We start from the raw sequence: 17,529 nt of genomic DNA on the forward strand, positions 1-17,529 counted from the left end.
TTTTTTTTTTTTTGACTTCTCTCCTGATCTGATTTTTCACACACAATAACTCGTGGGCTAGAAAGACACAAATGACAGTTGCGCGGTGGGCTAACTGACAGAAAGGTTTTTGGCAATTAATGGGAAACACTGTATAAGCTTGTTAAATGGTCATAAAATGAGCTTAGAGACGGGTAAAAAAAAAAAGATGATTCCAAGGAAACAAAAATGTTTTCAACGCCAATGAATCGTTGTCCTTTTTGTTTCCAGGAGGGTTTGGACAACCTGCTGCAAGTGCTGGTCAGCCTCCTCAGTTCCGATGACATCAACATGCTTACTTGTGCCACCGGCATCCTTTCGAATCTCACATGCAACAATGCACATAATAAATCCCTGGTCACCCAGAGCAATGGCGTCGAGGCGCTCATACATGCCATACTCCGCGCTGGAGAGAAGGAGGATGTGACTGAACCGGCCGTTTGTGCATTGCGTCATCTGACCTCGCGCCACCAGCAGGCTGAGGTAGCACAGAACGGCGTGAGAACCCACTACGGCATCCCTGCGATCGTCAAGCTTCTGAACCAGCCATATTACTGGCCTGTCATTAAGGTAGTATTGGAGAAAATGATTTTCTTGCCTTGTTTCCTATGCTAATTTGTGACAGAGACGAGCATTTTCGTGATTTTTTTTTTCCTCACTGCCTCCTTTTTTTTCTGTTCTTAAGGCAGCAGTTGGCTTGATCCGTAACTTGGCCCTGTGCCCAGAAAATCAGACTCCTCTCAGAGATGCCGGAGTAATTCCCCGGCTTGTCAACCTGCTCTCTAAAGCCCACCAGGATGCGCAGAAACATGGTTCATCAGCTCAGCAAACATACCAGGTACTAGGAGGGGCTTGTGGGGGGGGTCAGAAACTACACACATAATTAGTGTGTGTGATATCCATTGGCTGAAAAAAAATTAGAAAAAAAAATTAACTGGAGAATTAATATTTTCTTTGTTGTCTTTGTTAACAGGATGGAGTAAGGATGGAGGAAATTATCGAGGGATCCACAGGAGCCTTGCACATCTTAGCCAGGGATCCCACCAATAGAGCTGACATCGCCAGCATGCAGACCATTCCGTTGTTTGTGCAGGTAGAACACCATTGTTGATTGATATTTTTGCCACTGCCATTCATCGGTTAACACCAATAGCAAACTTTTTAGTCTGATCAGTTACAGCGTGTCAAACTCTTTTGTTCATGCAAAGATGTACAAAGTGTCTCTTAGAAAATATTCATGTTTAGCATTAAGTTGTGCATTTTTTTTTTTAACTTTCATTGTTAAAAAATGAAACAATGAAATTATCATTGAATCATATTTTTTTCTATTTTTTTAAAAAAAAAAAAAAATTTTTTCATTTTCAATTTTCTTTTTCAAAATTGAAATTTTTTTTCAATTTTCATTTTTTATCTTTTTTTTTTTTTTTTTTTTAATCATTGAAAAAATGAAACAATCATTAAGTGGGCCAGATTGAACACCCTAGTTTTTTTACCATATGTTTCACACCCTGACTTTAAAGCGGGGGTCAGGAACCTATGGCTCGTGAGACTCATGTATATATATAAAATAAATAATTTCATGCAAGTAAAACATTACAGAAATCATAGTATTAAAATAATCTTAAAAAAAAATCTTTTATTTCTGGCATGAAAACTGTAAACAAATTCAGTCCATTTTGTAGCAACACACAGGTCTTGTGCTGAAAATATGAAAAAAAAAATAAAGGTAAAAATTAAAATAATGAATCAATCAATGAGGGGTGTTGCATTTAAGGACCGTACGGTATATTAAGATTTTTCTTACATCATCATCATTTTTTTAAAAATAACTTTAATGACTTTTTACTAATACTTCCGAGACTTATTATAGTCTAAGTTGTATTCAAAGCAAAAATCTATGGTTCTCACAGAACATACATTTTAAAATATGCGGCTCTCTCTGCTGAAAAAGGTTCCCAACGCCCCTGCTTTAGAGAATCGGAACAAGTGACGTGCGTGGATGCTACATAGACTTTAATGTTCCTGTTTTGTTTGAGCTTCATTACACACTTGCATTCAGAGGAAATACTTTTGGTTCCCTAACATTACTCATACTGTATTCAATACATTACAACTACTGAAGAGGAAGTTTCAACAAGAGTGTCAACAAAAATTTGTCCGCCAAGTTAAAGCGCTGTTTGGGCTGTCCTAGCTTCCTAATGCTAATCCTAAACAGACAGTTCCGAATAATCCGAACTTGCCATGTATGGAAGGTAGTTTTGTAATTTAAATTTTTAAAGCTGGAATGAGCCTGGCGCCAATTGTATGGATGCATGTGTACATTTTTGGGGGGGGGTTTGTTTCGATTGTCATTTCTTCCTTCCATGTTCCAGCTGCTTTACTCACCAGTGGACAACGTGAAGCGCGTGGCAGCGGGCGTCCTTTGTGAACTCGCACTCGACAAGCAGTCGGCTGAGAGCATCGACAGCGAGGGAGCATCCGCTCCGCTTATGGAGCTGCTGCACTCCAACAACGAGGGAATCGGTAAGACGCTCGGAACGTGCCTTTGGAGTGGCCTTTTTAAACACTTTGTTTTGTAAAAAAAAAAATAAAAATATTGTCTACATGATGACATTGATCAAAATGACAAACATCTCATTGACATTACTGAAAAAAAATTTTTTTTTTTTTTTTTTTACAGCAACTTACGCTGCTGCCGTGCTGTTCCGCATCTCTGAGGATAAGAACACTGATTACAAAAAGCGAGTGTCCGTGGAGCTCACACACTCTCTGTTCAAACATGATCCAGTTGCATGGGAGATGGTGAGTGCAGGGAGATGGGCAGGTCTTAGAATTTTATAAAAAAAAAACATAATTTGAAACAACTCGACAACACTTTGGAAATGTCCATGTATTTTTGAATGACTTTTTATGCCGAGGTTTTATCTGATCTTCATTCTCTTGTGACCTCTCTGCAGGCCCACAACACTGTAAGCATGGAGGGACATTATCAAGATGGTAAGTTAACTGTGGCTGAACAGTTCACACGCAACACATTTCTCAATACTACAGTAGTCCTAAGTATCCAAATATGAAAACTTTTCCATGAGATATATTGATAAGACACTTATGTCCTAAAATAAATGACATGAAAAAAGTCATGCATAAAGGCTAAAATGCTTTTATCATTTTATATGCCATCTGTTGGGGAAACATGGGTATTGCAGGGAAAAGACAGAAGTATAATAGCTAACCCTTTGATGCATGACCCATGATATACTGAGTTAAAAAAATGTTACTAAGTGTTTTTCATGTGTTTTTTTTACATAAAAATAAGAAGTGATTTGGTTCTGTTTTTATACACCAAATTTTCTTTTTTAAATGTTGACACAATTATTCTGCAGTTGCAAAGGCTGACCACTGTACGGCAGTGTTGGGTGATTCTCAGGCGTCCACTGTCGAGGCTTATATGCAACACTGCCATCAAACCTATTCTTATCATAGAAAATGACATTTTAATAGCTGTCCACTGTAGTGACCGTCATGCATGAAAGGGATAATATAAATTTGGAAAGGTTTGGCAGGCCGGATTTAAAAAAAAACCTGAATGGGCCGCATCCGGTCCCCGGGCCTTAGTTTGCCCATGCCTGGTCTAACCATTTGGACCACTTTCCCACAGAAAAGAAAACACTGGGAGTAACAAAACCATTTGACTAAAATAAATATAAAAGAGCTACTTGTTTAATACAGACTTCACAAACAATGTAATAATAATTACTTCTGGGACATACAATAGCAGACACTCTTCTTACCATTGTCATTGTCACCATTGTCATTGTCAAAAAAACTAAAAAAAAATTGAACTCTAAAAATAAAATACAGAGTTGGAGGTTACTTTAAAAAAACAAAACTATAAAATAAAAATCTGAACTTAAATCATCCAACTACAGTGTGTAGTTTAGTGTCTGGTAAATGTAATGTCATTTTAGTGAAGTAGCAAGTAGTACATACAAGTACAGTAAGCAGAGTGTAGAAGCAGTAGAAGCGTGTTTCTTTCAAGCTCACCAATTGTACTGGCTGAAAATGAACTCCAAATTTTAATTAAAGTTAAATAGAACTCAAATCTATTAATCCTGAACTATACTAAAAAAAAAAAAAATACTAAAACAATAATTTCTTTTGTTGCAGAGATGGATGGTTTTCAAGCCTACGCAGGTGGACCCTATGCTGACATGCCTATGGACGGTCCCGAGGGAAACATGATGCATGAAGATTACACCGGCAGTGTGGCCTACGACAGACAAGGATACCCTTATTAAAAAGGTCTGTATTCACTCCGATCAAACTTCCTGCAAATTCACAAGCTAAATCAAATAAATCACACACGTTCGTTAAATATATTACACGGACGTCAACGTGTGTGAGGTACGCATGTAATCGAGTATATTGGCGATGTAAGGAGAGACAGCAGTGGGCATGCGCCGAATGGCAACCGTCACAACCGAGACAACACTTACGGCTGCCGCACCTCACCCTTTTCCCCCATGTTTGTTAACAGTAATATGTAAATTCCGCAAATTTTACCATAGAACTGATGAAATGTCAAGTAGACATTTTTTTTTTTCTGTTATCATTGTTAGTTATTTTCTCTGTCTCTACTCCCTGTCTAACTGGGTGTCACTTATTTATAACAGCGAAACATGCACCTACAATCACGGCCTTTCGAAAATCAAATCCCTCATTATTAAAATGAGAACGAAAAAAAAAAAAGACTAAAATCTGTGACGATAACGCAAGAATAAAAACAAATATTGGTTGTTTACAATATCTTTAGCCAAATTTGAAAATGAAAACTTTTTCATTTGGAGTCATGCTAACAAAACTCGCGTGCGTTGGCCCTTTATGGTGGTGCAGCAGGTGGTGCTGTTATCGCTAGAAGTTACTACAACTTCTCTGCCCCCCCTCCCGCCCCCCCCCCCTTCATTCACTTTACTCTTTACTCCTCTGACTATCATTAGCAATAGCAGAGCTCGGCATCATCTGATTGGCTAAATGGTGTGCATGCATGCAACCATGTGTCCATGGCTGCGTCTTGACTTAAGGCGCACTTAAAAGCCTTTCATTTTCTCCGAAATCGACAGTGCGCCCTATAACCCGGTGCGCCTTATGTAATACTTTAGGTTGCGCTTACTGACCTCGAACTGATTTTTATAAAGCCAATGACGTTTAACTCAGATGCTCAACAACAACTGTTACAGTATGGTTGTGTAACCCAAATCCGTGCAACGTCACGTCGTGCCTCCCAACGCTGAAAACGGAGATTTTGAGCTGTGTTTTTGAATTGTCGCTGTATGTTTGCGATGCGGGACGACTTTTGACACATGGCAGTCGAGTTTTTCCCGTAGTCAAGAACTTTTTTTTTTTTAAATCGATACAGGAAAAACACACTCTCTCAAGAAAAATAGTGAGAACCGTAGTGCTCTAAAACAATCACAGTCAGTGACTTTGTCTTTTTTTTTTCTTTTTTTTTTTTGTAGTTGCAGACCTCAATGGAATGGAAGGGGAGCAGGACACAGACATGGGACATAGGAAATGCCTCTGTTTTCATCTTGATGTAATTTGCATTTAGCTTTTAGCAGTACTGGATTATAATCTTAACAGGGTAAACTTTGCTCTAAAGCCTAATTTTTTCCTCATTATACCATTGCCATCGTAAGGGCAATGCTTATAGGTTTCTGTTTTAAATCATTTTACCGTAGTTCTTCGCAGATATGTGTGTAAAAGCGTGTGTTTCCTTTTGGTGGGGTAATTCTTTGCTAGGGAGATTTTATTTGTGACGGTCATAATAGAGTCTCTCTTGTTATTAGAAAAAAGAAACAAAAAAAATTTTTACAGTTGAGACCACTGCCAGGAGGTGACCCAATGTGTACGTTCTCACCACTTTTTCTTTTTTTTTTTTTATAAAAGCCTCTAAAACAGACACTGTGTCTATGTTCCAAGTTGTAACACGACGTATACCTTAGTACTGTGCAAAAGTTTTAGGCCTCTGTACACCGAGTTGGGCAAAGTTTATGGGCGGCTAGCAAAAACGTTTGAAGAAAGCTGCACAGTTCCCCCTTCAGCATCTGGTTGGTGGCTCGTCTTTGTACCCACGATCCCTAACTGTTTTTTTTTTTTGTCTGTTTGTTGTTTGTGGCAGTGCCCGGCTTCTCCTGCTCAGATAGGGCGAAGGGCAAGTGTAATAAAAATGCCCCCCCCCAAAACAGCATTATTTAAATTTGTTAAGTATGTGCTTCTGGTTCAGTTGCATACATATGTACATAAGTACAATTTCAAAGGCTTCCGTAACAATTAAAAAAACAATAGAGAAGATGTAGATTAATTATGATTAACAAAAAAGACAAACAAACATTTCTTTTTTTTTTTTTTTTTTGTTCTGCATGTCGCGGAAACACCTAGTCCCTAAATCCTAGGTTTGGTTGTGTTAGGAAGGGCATCCGTTGTAAATACTTTTCCAAATCACTGTGTTGACAACTGCTGGCCGACCCCTGATTGAAAAGGGACAAAAGTGATTTGTCTTCTTAATATTGCTGAAAAAAAAAACAACAACAAGGAAAAATAACAGCAGCTAGATGTATTTGTTTTATAGCTGTTTTTATTTGAGACTAATCCAAATCATGGAATTATTCAGTTGTAATATGCAAAAGTATAACTTAAAGTGAAGCTTTAAAGATCTTGTTGATTGTAGGCATCACTGTGAATGTCTGACAGCGGGTGTTGAGGTGGTGTTGAGAGTTCTTTTGAGAGGTGTGAAGTCTTCGTCCTGAATAACAGTCATCATTCCGAGTCCCTCGCAATCTTATTTGACAATCCTGATCGTCAGCGTATCAACCCTAGACATGAAGCTGGTTCCCCCACGGGGCGGGGGGTCACTCCTGTAGTTGACGCCTTCACAAGTGCATGCTGGGATGGTATTTTAGGCTGCAGGAGCTGTGGTGAAATTAATGCTTTTATGATTGCGCAATACAAGCAATTAATCTTACTGGAGATGTAGAGGATGTCCTTTAACCAATGGGTTAAAATGTGGTAAAAAAAAAATTTTATTTTGAATAATTTCATACACAGATAAAGCCGATTAATGTGGTCATTCCGACAGCCCTACTTTAAATTCTTAAAAAGGGAAAAGATTTATTTAAAAAAAAATAATAATAATATAACGATAGTTTATGCACCGCCAAAACCTTTGCACAGAACTGTATCTTTCAACTTCCTGTTTGCTGCGTCCTGGCAAACAAGGTGTCTTTTAAGCGTTGTGCAGTGTTGACAACACTTTCATCGTTTTTTTTTTTGGTTTTTTTTTTTCAATTAGTGTTTCTGCTCTTTTACAAATCGTTTACCGGGGAAGGTCCACATTTTCTGTCTGTAACGTTAACGTGTTTTATAGTGAACCAATTCATTATGTGATTGAAATGATGATATAGTTAGGGACTGGCCTACAGCAAGAGCAAACTACTGACAGGTAAATTTATCTTTCTACTTTATTAAAATGTTTTACTAACTTTTCTAAAAATCAAAATAAAGGATATATGAAATCTATTGAAGTGTCGATGTTCACTGGGTGTCTTGATAATAAAACAACTCAAATGAATAACTGGTTTTATTTTTGTTTGGTGCAGTTTCGGGAAACCCAATAACAGCTGTTTAAAAAATGTTACTAAGTGTTTTTAGACATAAAAATAAGAACTGATTTGGTTCTGTTTTTATACACCAAATTTTCTTTTTTTGAATGTTAACACAATTATTCTGCAGTTGCAAAGGCTGACCACTGTATGACAGTGTTGGGTGATTCTCAGGCATCCACTGTAGAGGCTTATATGCAACACTGCCATCAAAACCTATTCTTTATCATAGAAAATGACATTTTAATAGCTGTCCACTGTAGTGACCGTCATGCATGAAAGGGTTAAGTTACGTGCAAATAAGTACCGGTAACAATGTTTTTTTCAATTCCGGACTTATAAGCTGCTATTTTCTTTCCGCATGCTTTGAACAGCTTAAACAATGATGCGGCAAATTTTAGAGATTTTAACAGGCTAACGAAGTTCCTACCACTAGCGATCAATGACTTTCTCCTGGCTCCTGTACGGCACGGCTTGTGCCAACTTTTTCTCATACTCAGATTCTGGGTCAAGATGCAAACCCGTGTCGAGGACGCTGGGTGTGTATAAAAAATGTGACGGACAACGGGAGGGTTAAGGTCAGGGATTTTAAAAATACATTATACCCAAACTGCTGAGAGTCAACCCCAGCACTCAAAAAGTCCAAAAAAAAAAAAAAAAGTATTGTTTGCCAGTTGATCGGAGGGACACAAGTTTCTCAACAGCTCAACAATGTATTGTGCATAGTCCATTACGCCCCAACAGGCTGAGGCGAATACAAGAAGTTCATACTGTTCAAATAACATAAGATTTAACATAACATTGCACCAGGTAAGCATTGTGCCGAGTTTGTTTTTCAAGCAAAAATGTATTATTTCTTTCAATTTTTTTAATCTGCACAACATAAAAAAACAAACAAAAAATAACGTTTCTTTCAATAAAAGCTCTACTTGGCTAACTGTTACAATTTTGTGTGGGTTTCAAAAAAGAAGAATTTCAGTTATTAATGTACGTTTGTAATGGTTCACCGGTAGCTTTTCCCGCCTCTAAGATAAGCAACAATGAAACATTTAAAAAGATTCAGAGTATTAACACCTTCGATTTATTGGTAGCATGGAAAAAATTGAAAAAGAAACACATTCCCCATTCGCACATCTATCATTAATCACAACGTAAATTATCAAGGAGTTAGAGAAACCTTTAATGTTAAAAGACTACCTGGTAAACAACGACCCAGAGATCCATTAGAAACCTATGAACAGTAGCAGCAGAGCAACATCATTATAAGTAGGGAAGGGTGGGAGACGAAGACCAGTTCAAAATACTTTGCGTGGATGACGCTCGAGGTGCGTGTGCAATGTGACCTCTCTTTCTTTTTCAGACGCACTTGATCGTAGAAGAAAAATGCTAACGTTCGTATTTATCTTAAGCTGTATCCAGGCTGTCCATCACCGAGGATTTTCATCATTCACAGATTGCGAAAGATGAATCATGGCAAGAACCTGTTTCCACTTGTTGGTTTCGGAGAGATTTTGTTTAAGTGTTTGTGCACGCCCGTGTCTCAGGATATAGTGGAGAATTCTTTAAGCAGAACGTCCTGACTCATTGTGTTTAAAGAGACATTCTTCCTTACGTTCAGGCTGATGGAACGGACCTGAGAAGGGGATAGAGAGGGGCAACGTTACAATGTAGAAAAACCTTCTAAGACCTGGGGTCTCAATGCTCAACTCAGTTGGGGGTCACTGTTATGAAAAACAAGTGTGGCCACTTTTTTTAATTTGAGACCCCGCCCCTAAACAGTTGGCCAGTCCATTATGGTTTCAGTCTTAAATTTTACTCTTTTTTTATGAACCTCTTCCGCTCTGCTCACACCCAAAGTCCGCCGAAATAAAAAAAGCTAGCAAGTTTTGATGGGACAGTACAGCCCAAGTTTAAAATGTCCAGTTTACATGTTTGCAATTGAATGTCTGGAATTTCTACAAGATCCCACCCAGGACATGTATTGTGTATTTTTATGTTTCCTCAATCCTTAGGTACCGTACCTTTCATGTTCTTTATACATAAGGTACAGGTAGCTTGAACCATTTTAAGCCACTAGCCAGTCACCAGCACTTGTTTACATTGTACACTGGCTGAATCTTTGTTACTGTTTTGTTTTCATATTGGTTAGTGACTGCAATACAAGCGGTGATTACAGCTCAAAATGACACAAATCCAAATCAAATGGAATTGTGATAATCGATTCTTGAAATCTGAACCTATTCCCAGCCCTAAGTTCCACATACACAATCAATGCAAATGATGCAACCGCTTACGATTTAGGTGGTAGTGACGGTGCGATCAGAGCTTTGGAAGTGACGCAATGAAGTGGGGAAAAGTGATTGAGGCAATGCAAAAGAAGTTGTAAAAAAATTGATCTTTTCAGGGTTAGCATTGCGCCACAACATCCAATCAGTGAAGAGCTTACTCCCTGAAGTAAGCAGAGTTTGTAAGTTTGTAAACAATGGCGGACAAGCTTATTGGGACCAAAACATATTATTGGGACTTTCTGTGGCATGTTTTACTACTGTTAGGTGCGACAAGCAAACGAGGCTATGGCCTCAAAATGGTTACAAGATTTTTTTTTTCCGCCGCTGTCACTTTTGGTGTGAATGCAGCTTTATAAGCTAGCAGCTAATTTAATCTCCACTTCCAGAAGCACTACCATCCCTGGGTTGGTTTAAAGTTCATGTAATATTTATCAATGTTTGAGATATGATTATGATAATGACAAAAATAAGATGATTGAAAACATACCAGCTCCTTAAAAAACGCAGCCTCCTTAGGCTGCTCCGAGTATCTCTCAAACTGGTCCAGACCATCCTGCAGTTTTAGTGTAAGTGTGTCGTAGTTGGACCGTACCACCTCCAAAACCTGTTCATGGAAGATGAAAAAAGTCAACAAAAAGTCAAATTTTAAATTCAAGAATAAGATGTTGAGGCAAGGCATTTTTTTAAGCGCATGTAAAAATTTTGTCTTGTCTTTTTTTTACTTTAAAAACAAGCTTAAATGCAACTATACATTTCCAATAGAACACCACTGACCATTTACACCGTCATTTAATGCTGTTCTTCTGCACTTTGTATCTGTAGTACTTTTCTGGATAATGAAAAACCCTGCAAGATCTGCTGATCACTGATTTTTTTTTTCTGAAATTAAATTCGGATTTTCCAATACGTGATTACAATGATCAGGGAGAAAAATTATTTTACAGCCTTTGTCTTTCTGGTAGCTAATACAGCAGCCTCTTTGCATAACACTTGTGGGCCACAATTGTCCTAAAATTGAAAATTGAAATTGTAAAAGTCATGCATAAAAGCTAAAATGCTTTCATCATTTTCAACGCCATCTACTGGAGAAACGTAGATAGCGGAGGGCAAAGGCAGAAGTATCATGATAATATAAATAAATTAAATAATTTGGCGTTTTTTGGGGTTAGGGCCGGATTAGAAAGCTGAACAGGCCGCATACAGGCCCCCGGGCCTCAGTTTGCCCATGCACTAGAGTGTATTACAAGGTAAGATTACTAACGACCTACTCATGGCCTCAGACAACAGGCTACCATCCATACTGGTCATATTAAAGCTTAGTGCTGCTTTTGACACGAATAATCAAAATATACTATTACAGAAGTTGAATAAATATATATATATATATAGATATATATATATATATATGTGTGTATATATATATATATATGTATGTATATATATACATACATATATATATATATATACTATACATATAGTATATATATGTTTATATATACTATATATATATACTATACATATAGTATATATATGTTTATATATACTATATATATATACTATATAGTAGTATATACTTCTATAGTGTATATATATATATATATGTGTGTATATATATATATATATGTGTGTATATATATATATATATGTGTGTATATATATATATATATGTGTGTATATATATATATATATGTATCTATATATATATATATATGTGTGTATATATATATATATATGTGTGTATATATATATATATATACACACACACACATATATATAGAGTATAAACTTGCTGTACACTTACAGCTGTGTTGCCTTCATTTAAGTCTTTTATAAGGTTTTTATTTTTTTTGTGGCTCCAGACAGATTTCTTTTTGTTTTTCTTTTTGGTCCAATATGGCTCTTTGAACATTTTGGGTTGCCGACCCCTGGTTTAGGCGAACAACAAGGTGCACCGTGGCTCCCCTATGGTTAACCTTACTTCCCTTATTTGTAACACAAACAGCAAGAGTTGACTTTTCCTGACTCACTGTCAAATACTTTCAAGCTAAAAAAAAAAAGGTTAGCTTAAGCTTGAGGGTTTGAACTTCTGTTCTTCGGCACACAAGCCAAGCATATATTGATCCAGTGGGGAAAACTAGAAATACATGTGGTGGCCAAATACGGTCACTTGTTGATGGATTTTTAATGGAAGGGGGGGGAGTACCAAGTTATCAGGTCATGAGTGTGCTGCTGGAAATGTCAACATTTAAAGTTAGATCATTCGTTTTTCTACAGTTATGCTACACTGGTATGTTATTTGGCAAAATGCATATACCGTTGATCATAGGACGTCGGTAGTTCTTACCTGTTCCTCCGACAGCTGCGAAATGTGGTTCAAGGCAGTGTAAGACTCGATCTTTGGGTTAAAATGGTTAATGATGGCCCTGAAAAAAAAAAGAACAAAACAAAAGTTGTCAGATAACAGTTAGGCAAATTTAAACCTTAGAGAGAGGTTTTATGGTGTGTAAAACAGTGCCCCGCCCCCACCCCCCCGACTCCCCTCCTTGAAAAATCTGCCCAAGAAGCACTGGAACTACAAAGTGACCACCATCTTTCAAAAAAATAGTGAAAATGAAAAACTTGGCAGTTTCAGTGTAATGCAATGATAGACTTTTTTTTTTTTTTTGAAGAATAAACAAAATGTACAAAATGACACAAAATGACTTCAACTTTACACAGACGACTAACTGCGGAACTTATTATAGAAACACGCCACAGATACAGATATAAACCTCAAAAGTGGTACAACAATTTGAAGAGGGCACTCTAGGCTTGTCTGCTACTCCTGTAAATCTGAAAATGTACATGTTCGTTATTCTCTCACTGACAGCCACTAGAGGGCACTCTAGCACTCTTATACTCCACAGTTGGCTTATAGTCCGGAAAATACGATAAAATGTTCGCCAAGATGTTTTTCGCAAGAGGTGTAAGCACAGAGCACTAACATTCAGCACACTGTATCATAGTAGAAGCATGCAAATGTTTACCTAATATTGACAAGGGCATACGTGACTTTGCTTGCTGCTTCTTTCCACTGGCCCGTGTTGGTCGATACCCTCAGAACTAGAGGACAGGGAAGTAAATATTTTTAGATGACTCCTGTAAACTCTGCTATTCTTTGCCTTTGTACATTCTGTTTCGAGGTAAAAGCAGGATGCAGAGTTATACGTACGTACATACATACATACATACCCATGCAGTAAAGGTTATCAAAGACCTGGTGCATTCGTACAATTTCGTAGTATAGCTCGTCGTAGCTATTCGAAGAGGGCAGGAACGTGTCACCATATGTTATGAACATATTGAACAGGTTCACTACCTGTAAAGGAAAAAAAAATATATGGTTTTATATTTTGGTACACAAAATTATACCAATGTTGCAATGCATGACGGTCACTACAGTGGACAGCTAGGAAAATGTCATTTTCTATGATAAAGAATAGGTTTTGATGGCAGTGTTGCATATAAGCCTCTACAGTGGACACCTGAGAATCACCCAACACTGCCATACAGTGGTCAGCCTTTGCAACTGCAGAATAATTGTGTCAACATTCAAAAAGAAAATTTGGTGTATAAAAACAGAACCAAATCAGTTCTTATTTTTATGTCTAAAAACACATAAAAAAACACTCAGTAACATTTTTTAAACTCAGTATATCATGGGTCATGCATCAAAGGGATATTCATGTAGCATAAGACTAGCGGGTGAGAACGACCACGGCTAATGGTAGCCTTACTAAACCCTTACCCTTAACATAACTGCTTGTTAACAAGCAGGAAGGAAGAGTGCGGAGAGGCGATAAAGAAATAGACCTGAAACAAATCTCGCTGCAACACTGTTGCACAAGAGGTTGAACAATTACCGTATTTCCCAGACTATAAGGCACACTTTTTTTTTATCCTTTGGCTGGGTTGGCAAATTATACTCTGGTGCCTTATACACTAAAATATATAATTTCACATGTTTATTATTTTCACACTGACAGCCACTAGGGGGTACTCTAGACTTGTGTACCAGTATCTGCTACTCCTGTACCACTGAAATGTACATGTTCGTTCATTTCAGACTGACAGCCACTAGAGGGCACTCTAGGCTTGTGTACCAGTATCTGCTACTCCTGTACCACTAAAAATTTAAATGTTTACTATTTTCACACTGACAGCCGCTAGGGGGCACTCTAGACTTGTGTACCAGTATTTGCTACTCCTGTAAGTCACTTTTTTTCATCCTTTGGCTGGAAAGACATATAGTCCGGAAATTACAGTGAAAACAAAACACAGACCATATGTCATTACCTTAGAAATGTTTAAATGTTTGTAAAAGGTGGGGGGGGGGGGGGTTTATCAATTTTGCGAATGAATCAAACATCAGTACTTGAACCCTTCCGAGGTTGAACATAGCAAAAACAGAGCAATTCAAAGTTACTGCAAAAAAAAACAGTACGATCTGTTGTGAGTTTTAATTGCTGATCGGTGTATATTTAAACTAAAAAAATAGGGAAAATGTAACCATGTTGACTTCAACAAGGACTCTTTTCTCCTCTTACTGGAAAAATAATCTGGTAAAGTCATTTGTGTGTGTGTGTGTGTGCATTTGTCTGGTAAAGTAAAAATGGTAAAGTCATGTGTGTGTGTGTGTGTGTGTGCATTTGTCTGCGTGTCCCTCACCAGCAAAGCCAAATGAAAAATGTTGTGCTTGACGAGCAGTGTTGTCTCATTGGAAAGCAGGAACTTCACAAGGTTGATTAGAGCTGGAAGTAGAATAATATGCATGCATAAGTCACCCTGCCTGCAGTACTTTAAGAAAGTGTGTAACAGCAAAAGTGTGGGACAAAGTATTTTAACCTGGGAGTATATTGTTACTAATAAATGATTGTAAAAAATTAATATAAAAAAGGGAAAAGGCATTCAAGCAAATAAATAAAAAAAAAAAAAAAACTTACTAAAACTTACTGAAATGTTTTAAAACTACAACACGCTAAAACTTCTATTTACTGTACTATTTTCTGTCACAGATTCAAGGGAGGGTTGGTGTTATTCAGTGGAACAATGTAAAACCTTGCTGAATTGAATCCAGGAACAGCCTACTTACTGTACAAGAACAGAAAGACAAATAAGAGCTGCTAGATAACTGTTTGAGAGTTGGCCTGAGAAACGTTGCTAAAATCGCAAAAGAAAGTCATTGTTAGCGTTACATTAAATGATTATGCTGATTTTCCTAATACAAGTCATAAGTTGCTTTGCAAATAAAAGGTAACAACAACAGGTAAGGCAAGGTTTCGATCAGGTGTGAGCAAGCTTTTTGACCCGCGTGGTCCTAACATTTGACGGGGGGGGGTCAGGTCAGGAGCAGATAGATGAAGCGTTCATATGAACTAGAACTAAGAATTGAGGAAATGCAGGCACCGCAGGGAAAAGGAAGAAGTATAATGATGGGAATAAATAACATCATTTGAGAAAAGTATGGCAGGCCGGATTAAACAGCCAAATGGGCCGCATCCGGCCCCTGGGCCGTAGTTTGCCTAGCCTGTTTTAGATGGTTTAGACGATGTATGGAGGAAAGAGAGTGAATATTTGACAAAGGATGTTGGCGACATCTTGTGGCAGGGCAATAAAATGAAAATACATTATATATTATATATTGCAAAAAACTTTTTTTGTACTTTTTTTATATATATATATATATTTTATTTTATTTATTTATTTTTTTTGGTGTTGGTGACTGCTACTACTTTTTTTTGTTTATCATCAAAAATGTTTACGATTTTTATTTTATTTGGATATTTATATTTTAATGTGTATTATAATTTTTATTTGTTATTTTAAATCTATTATATTGGGTCATTTATCATTTTTAAGAAATTAGTACTTCTAGCGGAATATGGCATAAGTGTACCACTGGACATACAGTGGGTACGGAAAGTATTCAGACCCCTTTAAATTTTTTGTCACTCTTTGCTTCATCGCAGCCATTTGCTAGAATCAAAAAAGTTCATTTTATTTCTCCTTAATGTACGCTCAGCACCCCATCTTGACAGAAAAAAAAAAACAGAAAATGTAGACATTTTTTGCAAATTTATTTAAAAAAAGAAAAACTGAAATATCACTTAGCAAATGGCTGCGATGAAACAAAGAGTGACAAAAAATTTAAAGGGGTCTGAATACTTTCCGTACCCACTGTAAGCGTACCACGACTGTAAAGCTTGAATGATAACAAGCCTCTAGGTGGCACCAACTCAATAATAACACATGTTATCAAGTTCTCAATAGTGTTTCAATTCACAGGGCATGACAAATAATAATTGAAAACCACTGTTTTAAGGGGAAGGTTCAAAGAAAGTTAAATATTACCACTAGTGGTTCAGTATTGAAAAAATAATTCTGATTATAATTTTTTTTGTCAATAATTGAACAGCCCAAAGATAAGGCAGAAAAAAAGAATTTCTACAGTTTCAGATCAACTTTTAAAAATGAGTAATGTATGGTTTAAGTGCTTCAAAGTTTCAGACTCATGGGGCACTTTGTTTAAAAAGTAAAGACGGTATGATAAAAGTGATTATTATTACCTGACCACAGCTCTCTCCAGGTATAGTGCAATCGGATTCTGCATTTCTTCTGGTAACAAAGGAGTTTATGGATGATCTGAACGCAGCGTCTACACAAGAAAATAAATCTCATTGTCTCATTGTGTGTGTGTGAAAACAGAATATTACACGTATGTGTTGAGTGTCTCATTGTGTGTGTGTGAAACAGAATATTACACGTATGTGTTGAGAATGTGATCTTACAGGTATAAATCCATTGGAAAATCCTTCATCATATGTGTAACAATGAACTCCACCATCAGGTCTTAAAGAGGGAAAAAAAAACCAAAACATTACTTATCAAATGTTAAAGCGAACAGGAAACCAAACCATGATGTTAAAATTATTACAAATAGAATAAAATATTTGTTAAGTTTGGAAGATGTAAACTAATATGGGTATAAACACACACATATATTAGGGCTGGGTAATGATTAAAAAAAAAAGTCACCTTGATTGATTGCACGACTCCCTCTGATTAATTGCAATTCAATGGAATTCTTACGCAAAATCCAATTATTAATTTAGAAGTAGTGTAGTGTATATCGCACTTTTATTTGAAATTTACTGCAGTACAGACAAAAGTGCCATGACATTCGCACACTTTTAACACCAGCCTTTTTTTTAATACAGTAGCATTTAAATAAATACGTACTCTTGAATGTAAATCTGAAATTAAATAATCTAATCAAAGCAAGCAACAGACTTTTACAAAATAAAAAGCCGGTGGAAGACAGACGTTTACAGTAATAAAAGAAATAATAAAAAAAATTTGTGCGAATGCATGAAAAAAAGAATTGTTGGCATTAATTATTTAATGACTCAACACGATAATAACACGTTAATTTGCCCAGTCCTAATATATATGTTTTGGTGTATATATGTATATATGCGTATATATATATATATATATATACACATATATACATATATACACATATA

At 36.8% G+C, this 17,529-nt stretch overlaps 2 protein-coding genes across 3 annotated transcripts in view; one reads left to right on the forward strand and one right to left on the reverse strand.

Moving 5' to 3' along the window:
• Positions 1 to 7,593, forward strand: part of jupa (junction plakoglobin a) — a 22,413-nt gene extending 14,820 nt beyond the window's left edge. The window contains exons 10-16 of one of the 2 annotated variants that reach the window (XM_008317833.3): positions 250 to 588; positions 704 to 856; positions 992 to 1,111; positions 2,391 to 2,541; positions 2,699 to 2,820; positions 2,976 to 3,015; positions 4,186 to 7,593. In XM_008317833.3, coding sequence (XP_008316055.1) covers positions 250 to 588; positions 704 to 856; positions 992 to 1,111; positions 2,391 to 2,541; positions 2,699 to 2,820; positions 2,976 to 3,015; positions 4,186 to 4,316 — 1,056 coding nt within the window. In that variant the 3' untranslated portion in view covers positions 4,317 to 7,593. The remainder of the gene's footprint in view (positions 1 to 249; positions 589 to 703; positions 857 to 991; positions 1,112 to 2,390; positions 2,542 to 2,698; positions 2,821 to 2,975; positions 3,016 to 4,185) is intronic. The other variant, XM_008317834.3, reaches the window with a different exon arrangement.
• Positions 7,594 to 8,557: 964 nt separating this feature from the next.
• The window catches only part of armh3 (armadillo like helical domain containing 3), a 22,298-nt gene continuing 13,326 nt past the window's right edge, over positions 8,558 to 17,529 (reverse strand). The window contains exons 19-26 of the mRNA XM_017034973.2: positions 16,792 to 16,852; positions 16,570 to 16,658; positions 14,672 to 14,754; positions 13,196 to 13,322; positions 12,991 to 13,066; positions 12,309 to 12,387; positions 10,452 to 10,568; positions 8,558 to 9,309 (exon numbers count right to left, since the gene is read on the reverse strand). Coding sequence (XP_016890462.1) covers positions 9,217 to 9,309; positions 10,452 to 10,568; positions 12,309 to 12,387; positions 12,991 to 13,066; positions 13,196 to 13,322; positions 14,672 to 14,754; positions 16,570 to 16,658; positions 16,792 to 16,852 — 725 coding nt within the window. The 3' untranslated portion in view covers positions 8,558 to 9,216. The remainder of the gene's footprint in view (positions 9,310 to 10,451; positions 10,569 to 12,308; positions 12,388 to 12,990; positions 13,067 to 13,195; positions 13,323 to 14,671; positions 14,755 to 16,569; positions 16,659 to 16,791; positions 16,853 to 17,529) is intronic.

The sequence above is a fragment of the Cynoglossus semilaevis genome, chromosome 9 (genome assembly GCF_000523025.1).
Source record: "Cynoglossus semilaevis isolate Cse_v1.0 chromosome 9, Cse_v1.0, whole genome shotgun sequence".
NCBI classification, from domain to species: domain Eukaryota; kingdom Metazoa; phylum Chordata; class Actinopteri; order Pleuronectiformes; family Cynoglossidae; genus Cynoglossus; species Cynoglossus semilaevis.